Source organism: Crocodylus siamensis, chromosome 2 (genome assembly GCF_052110815.1).
Source record: "Crocodylus siamensis isolate JL-2025a chromosome 2, ASM5211081v1, whole genome shotgun sequence".
NCBI classification, from domain to species: Eukaryota; Metazoa; Chordata; order Crocodylia; family Crocodylidae; genus Crocodylus; species Crocodylus siamensis.
The window spans coordinates 209,379,825-209,395,965 of NC_143396.1; the positions used below are offsets into that span (position 1 = coordinate 209,379,825).

The 16,141-nt window shown below is 42.3% G+C and overlaps 1 protein-coding gene across 2 annotated transcripts in view; it reads right to left on the reverse strand.

Moving 5' to 3' along the window:
- Window positions 1-16,141, reverse strand: part of LOC149871648 (actin, aortic smooth muscle-like) — a 38,505-nt gene that overhangs the window by 15,549 nt on the left and 6,815 nt on the right. For both annotated transcript variants that reach the window (XM_090032911.1, XM_090032912.1), the window contains 3 exons: window positions 12,790-12,918; window positions 5,938-6,048; window positions 1,346-1,430 (listed from right to left, as the gene is read on the reverse strand). In XM_090032911.1, the coding sequence (XP_089889037.1) occupies window positions 1,346-1,430; window positions 5,938-6,048; window positions 12,790-12,918 (325 nt within the window). The remainder of the gene's footprint in view (window positions 1-1,345; window positions 1,431-5,937; window positions 6,049-12,789; window positions 12,919-16,141) is intronic.

The following is a 16,141-nucleotide window of genomic DNA, read 5'->3' on the forward strand; positions in this document are numbered from 1 at the left end:
CTGCAGGGGAAAGAATTGGTGGGGATGACAGGGCAAATGTGCTACAGAACACGTCAGATTTATTTTCCCTGTTGTAGCAGTGGGAAGGGAGACAAATTCAAGACAAACCTCCAATAATTAGATTCTATACCTGGAAAATTCTATCAAATTTATAAATTTTCCATACATAGAATCTAAGTATTGGGGAGTTGTCTACACAATCTATACACTAGATCATCATTATTGTTATCCATATTATATCTATATGTTCATGACAGACATATATCTTTCATTAATGTGTGTGTGTGATACATTCATATCCTATATAATGGTATATGATATTATATATAATATATAAAGCATTATATACTATAATATATATATGTATTTATATATGCCATATTTCTTACATACAGTACACCACAGAATATAATACACACATTGTTTTTGAAAGGCAGAATTAATAAAAGCAATATTTTCTTGTAGTAAATAATTAAGTAGCAGCAGCAAAGGAGCAGAGCCTGCTCATTGTTCTGCTCCTAGCAAGTTGAGTGAAGATTTAATTTCACTTTTGCCCATAACTGGAAAAGTTGTTCTTACTGTGGTAGTATAATTTCTTACATATAGTGCACACTACAATTTCTAGTAGCTGTTTTTTGGTGGTGAAATGTGTTGTGTGTGAGAAGATATAGTATGTTTATAGATATTATATTATTTTAAATACGATATATTTTATAATTCGTATGTATGTATATGTATATACATATATATGTTTGTGAGAGATGTGTGTGTGTGTGTGTGTACACAATCTATAGGTGTCTATAGATGTGCTTGGGGTGGGGGAGCCATTTAATTAGAGCGGCATGAAAATGCTTCACCATTATGTATATTAAGCATCCTACATTTCAAAATGACCTTAGGGATGGTTTAGCTAAAGCTCATTTGACAAGTTTTAGTTAAAGTATCCCTGAGGCCATTTTGAAATGTGGGACACTTAATACATGTGATGGTGAGGCATGCTGGAGCATTCTAATTAGAATGCTCCAGCCAACTTGATAAAACGAGTTTGCTCCGAAATGTTCTAATTAGAACACAGCAGAGCATGTCTGTAGGCAGCCTACTTCCCTAACAGAAATTCTGCTGCAAAATAAGAAGTAGGGACTTGAGCTCTTGGAGGAGAAGATGAGTTCCATCCCTGTAGTTCCCATGAAGTTATGAGTACCCCTGGTGTTTTTGTGCAACTTAGTGTGGAACTAGCTGGGTATGGTTTCCTCACAATACATATTGTATGTACAGCGGTCTTATCTGCACATAGAAAGGAGAAAGAAAGTAAAAATAAAAAAAACAGACTGCCAGAAAAACTCACCAGTGGTTCGACCAGAAGCATAAAGAGACAGAACTGCCTGAATTGCTACATACATCGCTGGTACATTAAATGTCTCAAACATGATCTGCAATTAAGAATTAAAATATTTTAGAAGGAAAAGTATATGAAGAGACAGTAATATTTTCTTCATTTTTTACATCACCTGATGGCCTGTATATCCATAAAACTCATCTTCTCAACAATCAGTTAAAATGAATTTCATCCATGTCCACTAGTGTAAATAAAATGGTGTTGTAACAAAGGGATGAAAACTTAAATTATATATTTTATTCACATAAAACACGGCCACACTATAAATAGCATTTACAACATAATGTAAATATTATATGTTTTAATTTAAAAGTGTATTGTTTTGATTTAACATGTTATTTAATACTATTTAATTATGTCCCTTTTCAAAAACAATATTCTTTGTGGAAATAAGGTATATCCTGGTGCTAAATTTCTCCCTACTAGTCTAAAGCAGAAAGAGAAATAAACTACATAAACATGGTAGTTTTAGAGTGATGTAGTATGATGATATAGGAATTGTGCCAAAGGCAAGGATTTTGGGGGTGATATCTTTTATAGGATCAACTGAATGGTTCTAGTTTCTTCTTTATTTTATCATAGGGTTGTTAGTATATTTAAGTTTGTAAACTATTTTTAAACATTTGGTCCCCTGAGTCTTCTTGATTCCCGGAGTTCAAGCAATTTTGGTAACAGTATAATTAATCTTTACAACAGTTTTCCAAGAATGTGTAATTGCAACACCAATGTCCCCTTACAATAGCATGGATTATATGCATGTTGACAGTACATTTCATCTGTGAAAATAAAATACTTTATAAAAGTGAGTTAAGGTCCATGTGACCCCTGTGAAATTGGTGTGATACAAAATTTACAAATATGGAAACCAAGACAGAGTTTGCCTAGGTTGACAAGGGCAAATCCCAGAGTAGCTTAATGGGAAAAAGCTGCAGAAGTCCTGGCTCTTAATCCCTGCTCTATTAACTAAGCAAAGAGGACTCAATGCCTAACCTTCTCTCTGACCAAACCTTCCTAGTTGCATCACTTCTCCTAAGTTATTGTAGCTCTAGACCTCTGAAGCAATTAACACTATTTCCCCAATGAATGTTCATGCAGTAATATGCTCATGCCAACTCCCCCCACAAACTAAGAGTACTTCCTGGTTAGAAACAAACATCTGACAGGCAGAAAACTGCTTGCTTAGGCTTTGTCCAAATGCCACTGAAGCCTATGGGACACTCACCATTCACCTCAAGAGGCTTTAGATCAGACGTACATTAGGACATATCATATTTACTCAAATTTAAGATGACCCCCCCCAGTAATCAGATTCCGTACCTGGAAAATTTATATATGTATTATAATTTTCCATATATAAAATCTACTTATTGGAGGGTGGCCTTTAATTCATCTCCCCACCACCACCACTCCAGGGGGGCAGGCAGCATAAGCAGTGAGGGGAAATATTATTGGGGGGGCTGAGCCCACCTGACTCCTGACCGTCCTTCCCTCAGGGTTGCTGCAGGGCCGGCGTGCACTGGTGCTGTACACGGCAGTGAAGTTGCAGCTGCATGCCAAGTGGTGCCAGGCACTGCAGGATGGTGGTGCCATTGTGCTGCTGCTGTTGCCGGCCACCGCAAAATGTTTAAAGGGGTTAACTTCTGTTAGCCCTGGAGGCAGGTGGTGTTGGGAAGTCAAGTAACTTGCCTCCTGCTTGTGAATGCCCCTGCCGTCTCTGCCCCAGCCCCACAGCCTTGGCCCCCATCCTGCCCCTCTACCCAGCCTCTGCTCCCCCTCACCCTTCACAGCCTCGGCTTCCGCTTCCCCTCCTCCCTTCACAGCCTTTGCTCCCCCTTCCTCTTTGCCTTTTATCCGTGCAGGCAGGCTCCATCTCTGTTTTAGCTTGGGGAATGGAGCACAGCCTCCAGCCCCAACCCAGCCCCCATAGCAGCCAGGTGGGCTCCACACTGCTGCTATTGGCCAGGCTGGGGCTGTGCTCAATGCCCCGGGCTGCAGCGTGGATGGATCTGGCAAGATAGAGCAAAGGTAAGGGGAAGGGGCAGACAGGGGAACAGAGGGTGCATGGGAAGGGAGATGAGGAGAAGAAGCTGCAGCAAGGAGAAGGAGATGGCAGGGTTCAGGGGCAATGGGGGAGGAGGGGCAGGCGGCAGCAGCAGCTGTAGCTATGGCCCTGTCCCCTCCCTGTCCCTGGGAAGGAGCTGGGCCCAAGCCATAGCAGCTGCCTGCCCCGCCACCACCCTTGTATGTGATTCTAAAATAAGAGGCTTTTCTCCCACGTTAAATTGGGGGGGGGACAGGGAGGGCTTGTCTTACAATCAAGTAAATATGGCATTCAATTAAGTTTGTACAAGAGGGTATAACTTACACTTCTCTTCCTATTTATTAATGCCCCTCCCCTCCCCCCACCACTAAGTTGCTTTCAGTGGAGTGTCTATAGGAACTCTGCTTAGGAAGGCTGTTATGGGCATCCACTGAATTAGCATACCCTTCACTATGTGGGTGCATTACTTTCCCAGTCAGTTCTACCCACCTTCCAGGAAATGTTCTCCCCCTCAAAGGGGTAATGTTATGGCCACAGTCCATCATTACTATGGATCTACACCAGTAGGAGCCAGTGTGGCCACTGAGTTAAATGCAGATCCCTGATTTCATCATTTGATATCTTTACAAATACTTAGCAAAAAGTATTCTTCCATTTCAATGACAAAAAACATTGAAATTACAGACAATTCATTTTCTATTAATGGCTTAATTTAATAAGTGATAAATAATTAACTACTTTTTCAAAGTACTTGAATGCTGAATTTATTTTAATCTTGTAGTGGCAAGGCCTATCTTGCTGTGAAAGCAATATTTTTACAGTTGCTAAAAGCAACTATCCTTGCCTTGTGCTTTCCAACACACCTTAAATTGCACAATCTCCCAGAAAGGCGTCAGAAAATGTGATAAAAAGATTTTAATTGATATGGAACAAAGGAAGGGATTCCTGGAAATGAAATTGTTTACACTCACATATTCAAATTTACATTTTGAACTGTTACATCATGTGAAAGCTTTTGTGATTACTAGAGAATTATAGAAAAGCAGGACAATTATAGAAAAGCAGGACTAAAAGGGACCTTAGCAGGCCATCTAGTGCAACCTAATGCTCAAGGCTGGATCATCCCTGACTAAACCATCCTAGACATGTTCATCTAACCTGCTCTTAAAAACATCTAAGAATCCCATACCCCATCTAGGTAATCTGTTGCAATGTTACCTACCCTTGTAGTGAGAAAGTTCTTCATGATATATAACTTAGATTTCACTTGCTGAAATTTAAGACCATTACTACTTGTCCTGTACCCAGTGGCTTCAGAGAAGTCAATCACCGTCATTATTACCCCCCTTTATGAATTTGAAGACCATTACCAAATCCCTTCTCAGTTGTCTCTTCTCCAGATTAAGTAATCCCAGTTATTCTAATCTTTCCTCACAAATCATGTTTCGCAGATATCTAATAATGTTTGTTGTTCTCTGCTCACCAATTTCTCTTGAAGTGGACACAATACTCCAATTTCTCTTGAAGCTGGACACAATACTCCAAGGGAGGGCTCATCATTGTTGATATGAGTAGAATAATTAATTCCTTTTAACTTGCAAGCAATTCTGCTATTAAGACAACACAATGTGCTACTGGCTTTTCTTTCCAAACAAAGGCATACTTAACAGGAGCCAGCAACACCAGAACCAGCCAACAGGGGAGTTTGAGTGGGGAGTTCTCTAGTGGGGAGATTGCCCAGCCACTTTCTTTCTTTGTAAATTTGCTGAGTGAAGCAGGGAAAGGAAGAAGAGGGATTTTTTTCCCAGGACATAGCAGCAAAAGAGGAAGCAAGAGCTCTCAGGAGCTAGCCAGAATTAGAGCCCCTGTTGAAAATGTGAACCTTGACCCACTTTTGAGAGGCATAAAATAGGAAAATGTAACCAGCCACTATTGTGAAGAAACAAAAGGACTTTGGATATGGACAATTGTACACTTGTACTACCTTCAAAAGAGGAAGGGGAGGTGCTGCCAAGGGGCAGACAGCAGGTGTTATACTCTAACTTATGTATGTGTGACTTTGTCACAATAGGAGTGAGATAAACTGCCCAAACTTTGGCCCTGGATGAAACATGTTGGAGTGTTTTTTGCTGTACTTGTAGGCACATGTACAGCTCATTGTTGCAGTGCAAGGTCTGAAACAGCAGCTCTCCATCTCCTTTTGAAGCCATAAATTAATTTTTCCTTCCCCTTACTCTTTGTAAGAAACTGGGAAATATAAATCACTACTTTATATAATTACTAAATATTTTATCATTGGCAACAATAGAAGCATTTGGAAGGGGAGCAGAAATATAAGTTTTTCCACTTTGTTCAGCCAGTGTTCAGTGAACCTGTACTGGAGGGATGCCTTTCAGGAATGAAGTAGGAGTTGTGTCTCCTGGACTATTCAGCCTTTGCTCACCATGCTGAAATGACCTGCGGCACAATATTTAACCCATGAGAGCAGACACATCATTACCTGAGTCATTTTCTCACGGTTAGCCTTGGGATTTAAGGGGGCCTCTGTTAGTAGTACAGGGTGTTCTTCTGGGGCAACACGAAGTTCATTATAGAAAGAATGATGCCAAATCTAAAATAAAAAGACAATTTATGTCAACATTGTAAAGATAGTTTCCATTCTTGGTCAGCACAAGTTGCATTGAAAGCAGAATTCTTCATTTCAAATATGATTTCAGTGAACTCTAAATATACACATAAAATATATACAGGACAGGACAATTTCTGTTCTCCTTTACAGCTGAAATCAATGGGTTCACATGGCAAGCAGAATATCTTTGGGCCCAAATCCATGTACTGGGATTCCATAGATGGTCAACCTAGCATACTGGTTACTGGGTGGCACTCATTAAAGCTCAGATCTGCATCTCAGCCTCCAGACATGACTCCTGGACAATGAATGACTCAAGGAATGAATTCTCCATTGCAGGCTTCTGAGCTACTCCATGGACATTACAGTACACTAAGGTTGTCCCTAAACCACAGCCTTATTCTGCCTGGCAGCAATGACCTCAGTGTGTTGCATTGGACCTTCCCTCAGGGCTGAGTAGACATGACTATGCTGCTTCCAGGTACAGGGAATAGCCTATGTGAACTAGAACAGTGCATTTGAAGGTGCCATTGCTAGACACAGCAAAGGCTGTATGTTGCTTAAGCCTTGCCACAGATGAAATATGGGGCTGCAGCAGGGCACAGAGAAAAAATAAGGAGGAGTGCAGCAGAAGCAGAGAGGGAGAAGTGGCTTGGAGGAGAGGAGACTGGGGGGTGTGGAGAGGAGTGGCAGAGCATAAAGAGACAGCAGGGAGTCAGGGGCAGGCAGCACCTCCAGCTCCAACTCTGATGCCAGGTTGGAGCCAGAGCTGCAGCAGACCTGATATGGTAGTACCTTGCCCTGCCATTGCCCTTCAATCCCAAGCCACAGCCCACCAGCCTTGCCAGTGCCCCTTACTGCAAACCTGCCTGCAGCCCCCTGGCCCTGCTGGTGCTCTTCATTCCTGACCGACCGCTCCCCACTCCCAGCCCCCAAGCATGTGAAAAAGGGTGTGGATGTGTGGGGAAGGTGGGGGGGCACAGGCAACATAGTGAAGAGGGGTGGGGGAGCAAGGTAATGCCCCACAAGATTTCTGTGCACACAGTGGGGCACAGGGCTGCAGCAGAGCCAGAACAGCTCTGGGCAGTAGCCCCCTCCATGGACCATGGTGTGGCATGGCAGCAGTGCAGAGTTGTGCCCCTGCTGCTGCCTGGTGGACAGGGGGCACCTCAGCTTGGCGGCCACAGCGGTGTGGCACTCTCCTGCGCTGCGCCCCCCTACACTGAGCCATGAAGGCAGCTTCTGCAGAGCTGTTCCAGCCCTTATGCAGCCCTGTGCCACACTGTGGGTACAGAAATCTTGGGGGGGCATGTGCCCCCCCACCCTTCCAACTGTGCCTGTGCCCCCCACTCTCAACCTGTGTCCTATGCCCCTTCCCCCCACCCAACATGTGACCTGTGCCTCATCCCTTGTCCCCTGACTTACCTGGAGGGACCTGCAGGAACTACTCTCCCCACTGCCTGGCTGCCACATGTGTGTGCACATGACAGCCCCCTGCCTGATCACCCTTCTCCCACTCCCTGCAACCCCCAGCAGCCCCTTTCAGAATAGAACTGCCTGCAAAGGGAAACTTGTGGTTTCCTGCATTTTTCTCCTTTAAAGGGAAAAATCCATGCAAGCAGAAAACCAGGGTCCCTGCTCATAACAAATCTTTTCCCTTTTAATAATCCTGATCTTCCATTAATTAAATTATGCTTTCTTCTGCCTTTTTCTCATCTGCTAACTTCTCCTGGTAATGTTTCAGTTCTCCAATTTCACAGCCCTGTAGACTGTTTTTAGTTCTAGCTGTTCCTGCTATTTTTTTAGGCTTGAAGTAGAATGCCCTGAAATGAAAAGCTTGTCTAAAACTATCTCAAACGTGAAATTGATCCAATGAAAAATATCCTCCAACAAAAATCTTTGCCTTACATATTTCTTGGATTATCAGGGCTACAACATCATTCCAACACTACTCCCTATAGACTAACTGAGTTTATTTGTCACATAATAAATGAAGCAGTCACCATTAACTCACCTGACCTAGGAAAAACTTCTTCACAGTCACGGTGTCCAAACTGGAATAAACTCTCTCCAGAGGTGGTGCAATCACCTACCCTGGAAATCTTCAAGAGGAGACAGAATGGTCACTTTGCTGGGGTCACCTGACCCCAGTTGTCTTTCCTGCCTAGTGCAGGGGGGGTGGACCCAATGATCTTCCAAGGTCCCTTCCAGCCCCTAACAATCTATGAATCTATAATCACTTTGAGATTTTTTTACAATAGAAGATTACCTATATCTAACAAAGCTAACTTTGACAGTCTGTTTGGCAAGTACTTGTGAATTCCCTCTCTTTCCCCATATTAGGAAATGGCATATCTGGGATTTCACTTGAAGAGTGTATAATAAACCTAAAGGGTTGGGAGAAGTTGTTAGAATGAAATTAAAAGCAATAGAATTAAATTAAGCAAAGGAAAAGGTAGGCCAGATCTCATGAAAAATTACCCCAAAGGGCAAGACTTCAGAAAGTGGAATGGTATTCTAAGGGAAGGTTCTCAGCATTCAAACCATTTAAAATGACCAGGACAAAATCCTGATATTTTTATCAGAGGGAATAGACTAGTAATAGCAGAGCAGGACCTGCAAGGGAATTCAATATCTCACAGGGGGTCACAGTTCCCAGCAGGATTACACATTTTATAACCTATTACACCTGGATCCATCTCTAATGTCCATTCTTTCATGAAAACCAAAAATACTGCAGTTTTGGTTCCCATAACAATTTTAAATAGCTGCAAATTAAAATTAAACAGTAGCTGCCATAATGTACAGAATGGAGATTACTGTCATACATAGACATTATACTAACCGCTTCATTGAACATTTCTGCAGTTTTCAGAAACATGAAATGCTCCATTTGAATGCAGTTCTTTCTATTCAACATCAGTTCAGTACATGTGAATACAATAGCAGTTATGCAAACTGCCCTGCATCTGCATTGCTATTCACTGGAAAATACAGCAGCCCAGATTTGGGTATTGTGAATCAAAGCACAAGGGTAGAATGCTTCATTTCCTTGACTACACATTCTTCTTCTGATTTGCAAAAAAACCAGCCAAGACCCCTAAAACATTATATCTCAAATACAAATGCACGCTGCACCCTATTTGTAACCATCCTTTCTTTGTAATGTATGGCTAGGCACACCCAATATTCCTTCATACTATGTTTTGACACAGTCACCACTAAGTCACCTGTCCTGTTCATTTGTGTTTTTTTGTAAATTCTACAGTTTCCAAATGTTAAAAAATGATATTTAGCTGGGAGAAGGCGGGGAGAGTGCTTTAAAAAAAACCAGCACTGAATACTGCAAGACTTGCAATAAAATCAAAAGTCAGCAGGACTTTTCCTCTCTCTCTCCCTCTCTCTTCCCTCTTCAGCCCTTCTTTTCTTGCCTGCCCCAATTTTCTGTTGCCTGTTTTCTGCTCCCCATATCTTTATGGGTTCTCTTTTCATCCCCCTTAGCCGGAAAGTTGAGCACAACTCTGTCTTTGAGGCATACATTACCAGCCATTATGGGTCTCAATACATGTGCTCTGGGGTGGAGTGGGAGCAGGTGCTTTAATTACAGTGGGTCTGAGTGCTGCTGTAATTAAAGTGCCTACAGTGTCACATGTATTCAGTATCCTGTGCTTCAAAATGGTGGTGGAGGCACTTTAACTAAAGCTCATCAAAGCTTGTTTGACAAGCTTTAGTTAAGCGCCCCTGCTGCCATTCTGAAATGTGGGGACACTGAATACACATGACGTAGAGGCTGCTGGAGTGCACTCACTAGCACACTCCAGCAGACTCGCAACAAACTTGACTGAGTCTGCTCCAATGTGTGCTAATTAGTACGTGTCAGAGCAGAGCTCCATCACGTGTATAGGTGCCCTATATATTCCAAACTCAGTGTCGCAGAATAGAAAACAGAGGGTTGGGGATAGTGCTACTTCTTGAGGCCACAGCTCTTTCTTCCAGTTTGTAGCACAGAAGGCAAAACAGACAACTTTTAAGAAGCTGCCCAATGCTTTGTCATTATTATTTGAATTACAGTAATGCTTGGAGCTCTCACCATACAGCATATATAACTATAGGTAGATAAAGGTGGAAGAAGTAACAGAAACAATTAATGGAATGTAATGGAAGAGCTAGGAATTAAATGACGTTCCTGACCCCCAATAGTGTGTCCCTTCCCCTTGACCAGTGGTTCCCAACCTTTTTGGAGAGGGGATCCCCCATGCACCCATGCTACACTTGGCGGCAAACCCAGAAGCACTGCACATGGAAGTGCCATCAGTGAACCCAGACGTGTTCTTCACAACCCTAGGTTGGGAACCACTGCCCTAGACCAAGGGTTCTCAACCTCCGGCCTGTGGGCCAAACGTGGCCCATGGAGCTATGGCATCTAGCCTGCAGGTCTCCCTACAGGTTAGGACATGTTTTGATGAGGAAGCAAAGGCCATTAATATGGCCACCCTTCCCCACTGCCTAACTGGCAAGCCCTGCGTGGCCAGGTCAGGGTGGACTGCCCCCTCCTCCCAACTGTCATATGTCTAGATCAGGGCCAGGCCATGCCCTCTTCCCCTGCATGGCTGGATTAGGGCCTGGCCATACCTCCATACCCCTCCAGGTCAAGCTAAGCTCTCTTTCCCCATGTGGCTGGAGCAGAGCTGGGCTGCCTTGCTCCATGTGACCAGATGGGACCCCACAGAGCCTGCCCCAGGAACTAGATGGGACCACCAGCAGGATCCAGCCTACAAACAGACTGAGATCAATCCATCCAGGCCTCCAGGCAAAAAATTTGAGAACAACTGCCCCGGTAACACTTTCTCACACAGTCATAAACCACCCTCTCATGTGGTTCTCTTTTTTCTACCTTCCTCAGACTGTTCTAGTATCTGTTCTTACATTGTATAATATTTAGATCAGTGCTGTGGCGTCCTAGGGTGCCATGACATCCTTTTCGGGGTACCACAGGATGCCACATGATATTAGATGTGCTAATACCTACCCATGGTTTATAAGATAAAAGAAATTTTAACTAGAAAACTATAATGTTGAAATCATTGTAACCTGTTTTGGTCTGTCTAAGATATTTGCATCAGTACAACTGTTCTATTATTTTTTCATATTAAAAAAAGAGAGTGAAAGCTAAGAACTGGCATTTTTCAAGGCATGCCTTGGGTTCTAACAAGGTTGAAAACTACTGGCTTAAATGTACTTGGGGTCCAATGAGGGCACAGAGGAGAATGGCAGAATATTGTTTCTTTTTACTATAAAAAGAACATACTTTCCTGTTCAACATCAAGGACAGAATAATTAATTATTCAGTAACATATAGAAGCTTTGTAAGAAGATGAGGAGTTGACTTTCTGCCCCCTAGAGATGAACAGTGACAGAATACAACAGAGAAACGAGGCACTGATGAAAGGAAGAAATGCAAATACTATGCTTCCACCTAGAGGAGAAAGAATGCAATTTATTTACATAAATAAACTAGGGAAATCCTATAATTTCCGAGCTAATTTTGTTCTGCACACTTGAAAGATGCTGATTTAGGGTTTTATGAACCTCAAAGAATTGATATGATGTGATGTCATGCACATACAAGCTACCTGCATATGTATTTTGTGCAAACCAAAGGGCAAAGAGAACACCAGGAATTGGAGAGGTTAGGAATAGAGGCTCAGTTTGCCCCTTTTCTGTGGGTCTTGTTGAGAGAAAAATTACAGGAGGCTTTGTTTGTGGAGTTATTCCCAAAACCTAACTAGGAAAGAGTGAAGATATTGTTCAAAACTCGCGAGGCCCCAACAACCATCCATGCAGCTATCTGATATCTTCTCTGGCTATAATGGTCTTTCCAACAGCACAGTCTGCCCTGGGTCCTCTTTTCAGGTGAATTTCATGGAAGTGGTCCTTGTACCCATTAACTGAAACCTTGAAAATAATATTTAATAGAGAATAAAGAAACCCTTGTCACCTTGAGCCTAACCCCAAAATAACAACATTCTCTAGAAAAAAAAATTATACTCTGACCTTTGAAGACAAAATTAGAGGTGAATTTCTGAACTTTTCCTCTCCTATTCTCCAATTCCTTTTATCTATATCAACTAAAGCATTTAGAGATCAGTGTAAATATAAATGAAGATATCCTTCATGCTATCTTGTCATAAGAACACAATCATATCCACAGTGTCTATAGATAAGGATGCAGAAGAAAGGACTCGTCCTCCCTAACCAGTATTTTTTATCTTTCATGGTGAAATAAGAATGATTTCATGTTTCTCCATTTAGATAATAGGGATCAAAATCTAAAACTTTTACTTTGACCAAACCCCTGTCATCATCAAAAGGCACTTTTGCTTTAAATAGACTTCAAAACTGGTCCCAAGTTACCGCAAAAGCAGCATATGAAGTTACTGTATTTCTATATCACACTGCCAAACTGAGGAGTAATTAAAATGTTTAGATATACAACTTGAAAGAAACATCAGCTTCTGATAACCTTATGATGATGACATGGCCAGTCTTGTCCTTGCCTACTCTACATTGTACACATTTCTCCCTAACTTGTCTACCTGTCTTGAGTTTTTAAGGTAAGGATTTGGCCTTATTTCTGTTTGAAAGTAGCCCAGAGTATTGTAGGTGTTCCCCAAATCAAATAATAACAACTCAAAAAAGTGAAGTTAAAAACAAAACACTCACCTTTTCCATATCATCCCAATTAGTGATGATCCCATGCTCAATGGGGTACTTCAGTGTTAGGATCCCTCTTTTACTCTGTGCTTCATCCCCAACGTAACTGTCTTTTTGGCCCATTCCTACCATGACACCCTAGAAAATACATTTGTTAAAAATTAGCTTTGGTTGTGCATGTTTGAGGGACAGTGTCATTTTGAATGTCATATTTCTGTGTAAAAGTGTGACACTTGCTACTGTTACTGTCCTCATAGAGCTTGTCTACACAGGGAAATCAGTATGCAGTCAGCTAAGGTGTGAATTTATTAATTACAGTCTACACTGAAAGTATGTCTGCTTTCAAAGCAGGGCAAGCCACCCTGCACTTACTGTGCACTGAGGCCATAAGCACAGGCGACTGGTAGTGAGGTCATGGTGGGGCATGTGCCTTCCCTGAGATTGGCCCCCGACTTGGCACCGTTCAGGATGAGGCAGTTTTTTTGCTGTGTGGGCTGGCAGCATGTTGAGGGGAGTACTTTGTAAAAAAAAGGAATTTTAAAAACATACGTGTTGGTCAGATTTGTTCAGATGCAAATTATTTTGAAAACGTCACTTTAAACCCATCTTGATTCTACCAGACACTCCAACTTGTTTGCCCATAATGAGATGACAGTATTTAATACAATATTATCCAGCAGCTGTATCAAAATCTGCTTTAGCTGGAGCCTCATTAATTTAATGACTTAGGAAATATGGCCATTGAGCTGTGCATGCTTGTGTTACTTGAAAGTACGTGCTAATTCTAATAATTATTAAAAACCCAATGCACAATATCTAAGAAGGTAAAATAATGTGTTCTGTGTTTTGAGCTTGTTTCTAACAATTTAACTTTAACTTTAAGGGATCAAGAATATTTTATTCAAATTGTATAATTCCTCTGCCAGTCGCATAAGGATATTTTTTTTCAATAAAAGAGCACAAGGAGTTCAAGGCAAGGATTTTGAGCCTGGAAATTAAGCAGTAGAATCCTTTTCCAATGTAAGAAAAGTCACAAACAATTTTTCCTCATATACCATATCCCCAGATAAGAAATGTACCTTGTTTTGAGAAGGTAAAATGAAGGAAAAAAAGATTTTTCCAAAGCCAGCACTCTTCAGCTCATTTGCCTGTCTTTTCCTGCTCAGGTAAAAATTACAGGTTTAACTCTCTCACAGCTGTTGCTAAATTGGCAGTAACTTTTGGCTCAACAGCCAAAAATTGCTGTAAATTCAGCAGCAGGCATGAAAAAGTGAAAAATGCAATTGTTGCTGAAAACTGGGTTCCTCGTCTCCTTCCACAAGGTCATCCAGGGGGGAGCGAAATAAGAGAGACAGCAGCCATTAAAAAACCCCTCCAGGCTTCTCTTCCAAGAAGAAAAGGTCCACTTCCCCACTTAAGACAATTTTGGAAGACTAATTTTGGGGGGAGGGGTGGAAGTAAAGGTGTGTATGGTATGTGAGCAAATGTAACTATAGCTATGACTCCTGCTTCAATTGATAAAGGCATGTGTTCAAGAACTTTACCTAGAACCTAAAGATCTCTATGGGCACATCCCAATGAGCACACATGTGAAGTGGTGTCCATTTCTCACTGTTATATTTGTGCCATTGCCATTTGTTCCCAGGCATACCCCTGCACACACACTACAGCATGTGGCAAAATGCCCTAGGTGGGGTAGGGGAGGCTCGGGCTATAACTGGGGGCCTGCTGGGGCAACAGTGGTGTTAAGCCAGATGCTCAGAGCATGGCTCCGGCTGGGCAGGCTCTGTTTCTGGAGGCGCACATGCTGTGCCATTCTTTTTAGTGGTGTTTTTTGTTTTGCAACTTCTGGTGTCAACCCCCCCCCCCCCCACACACACACGGTGCTGCAAATTAGCAATGCAGCAAACAGGTGTGTGTGTGCTGCAAACTGCATGTGTGTGCTTGGTAGAAAGGACCCTATGAGTATTTAATGGAATGAAAAATAGACCTTATTACCATTATAAACTTGGTTACTTGTGGCATTGGTGTTCTTGCCCACCATATTTTTTGTTTGTGCTAATGATACTTTATCAGATTAATCAATTATCCCCAAAGAAAACCATTGCTATTTACGGTGCCTGCCTTCAGACAGCTTTATAATGGGAGGCATAAGGAAAGAAGTAGATAGTAACATGTTAAACAAAAATGCCATATCACTGTATCAGTGTTTAGCTAAACCCACTCTGATTTACAAGTTTATAATTTTGCAGCACCAGGCAAATTTTCAAAGATTCACCAAAATTCTTATGTAAATCAACACTTGACTTTAATGTCTGATAGTACTTTTCCCAAAGGACTAGAGGAATCATTCCCAGAGCAGCAAGGCAGCTTATTCTACTGAAGTCATCCAACCATAGAGGGATACACCCTGCACAGAAGGGACTGAGCAGGGAGAAAAGGCAGAGGGGTAGTTCTCTATGTGAGGGAGCAGTACACCTCTCTGGAGGCTGACATTGGCTCCAAAGATAAGCAGCTTGAAACCCTCTGGGCCAAGCTTCAGGGGGGCAAGGTGAGAGAGACCTAACTGTAGATGTTTACTACAGTTGAGTAAACATGAGTGTTAAAACCACCTAAGCCAGGCCACTGAAACCAAGGGGAGAAGCTGGATCTGTAGTTCTCTCAAGAACTGGCAGAGGTTGCATGTGCAAGGAACTTTGTTGTCATGGGAGACTTCAATTACACGGACATAGATTGGGAAGAACATTTGGCTGGGTTGGATCAGTCATGTAGCTTCTTAACTGTAATCAAAGAGCTCTTTCTGACCCAGGAAGTGCAAGGGCCAACCAGAGGTACCGCTCTCCTAGACTTGGTCTTGGCCAAAGGAGATGATCTGGGATGTGGCTTGAACATTGAAGCTAGCCTGGGTGACAGTGACCATAAGCTCATCAGGTTCACTGTCCACTGCAAGGCTGACAAATCAACCAGCAGGATTAAAGTCCTGGACTTAAAAAATGCTGACTTCAACAGCCTCAGGGCATTAGTAGGGGAGGCAATGTGGGACCAGAGACAGAAGGTGAATGGGGTGCACTAAGAGTGGTCATTCCTCAAGGGCATGATCCTCAAAGCAGAAAAGAAAACCATTCCCATGAAGAGGAAAGGTAGCAGAAGGGCTGGCAAGCCCTCCTGGCTCAATAGGGTCCTCTTTAAAAAGAAAAAAAGAGGCATACACACAGTGCAAGCTAGGGACAGTCCTCAAGGAGGACTATACAACAGTGGTCCGCACTTGCAGGATAATGATTAGGAAAGCTAAGGCGGCAACTGAGTTTAAGTTAGCTGAGGGAGTCAAGGACAATAAGAAGTCCTTCTTTAGGTATGTAGA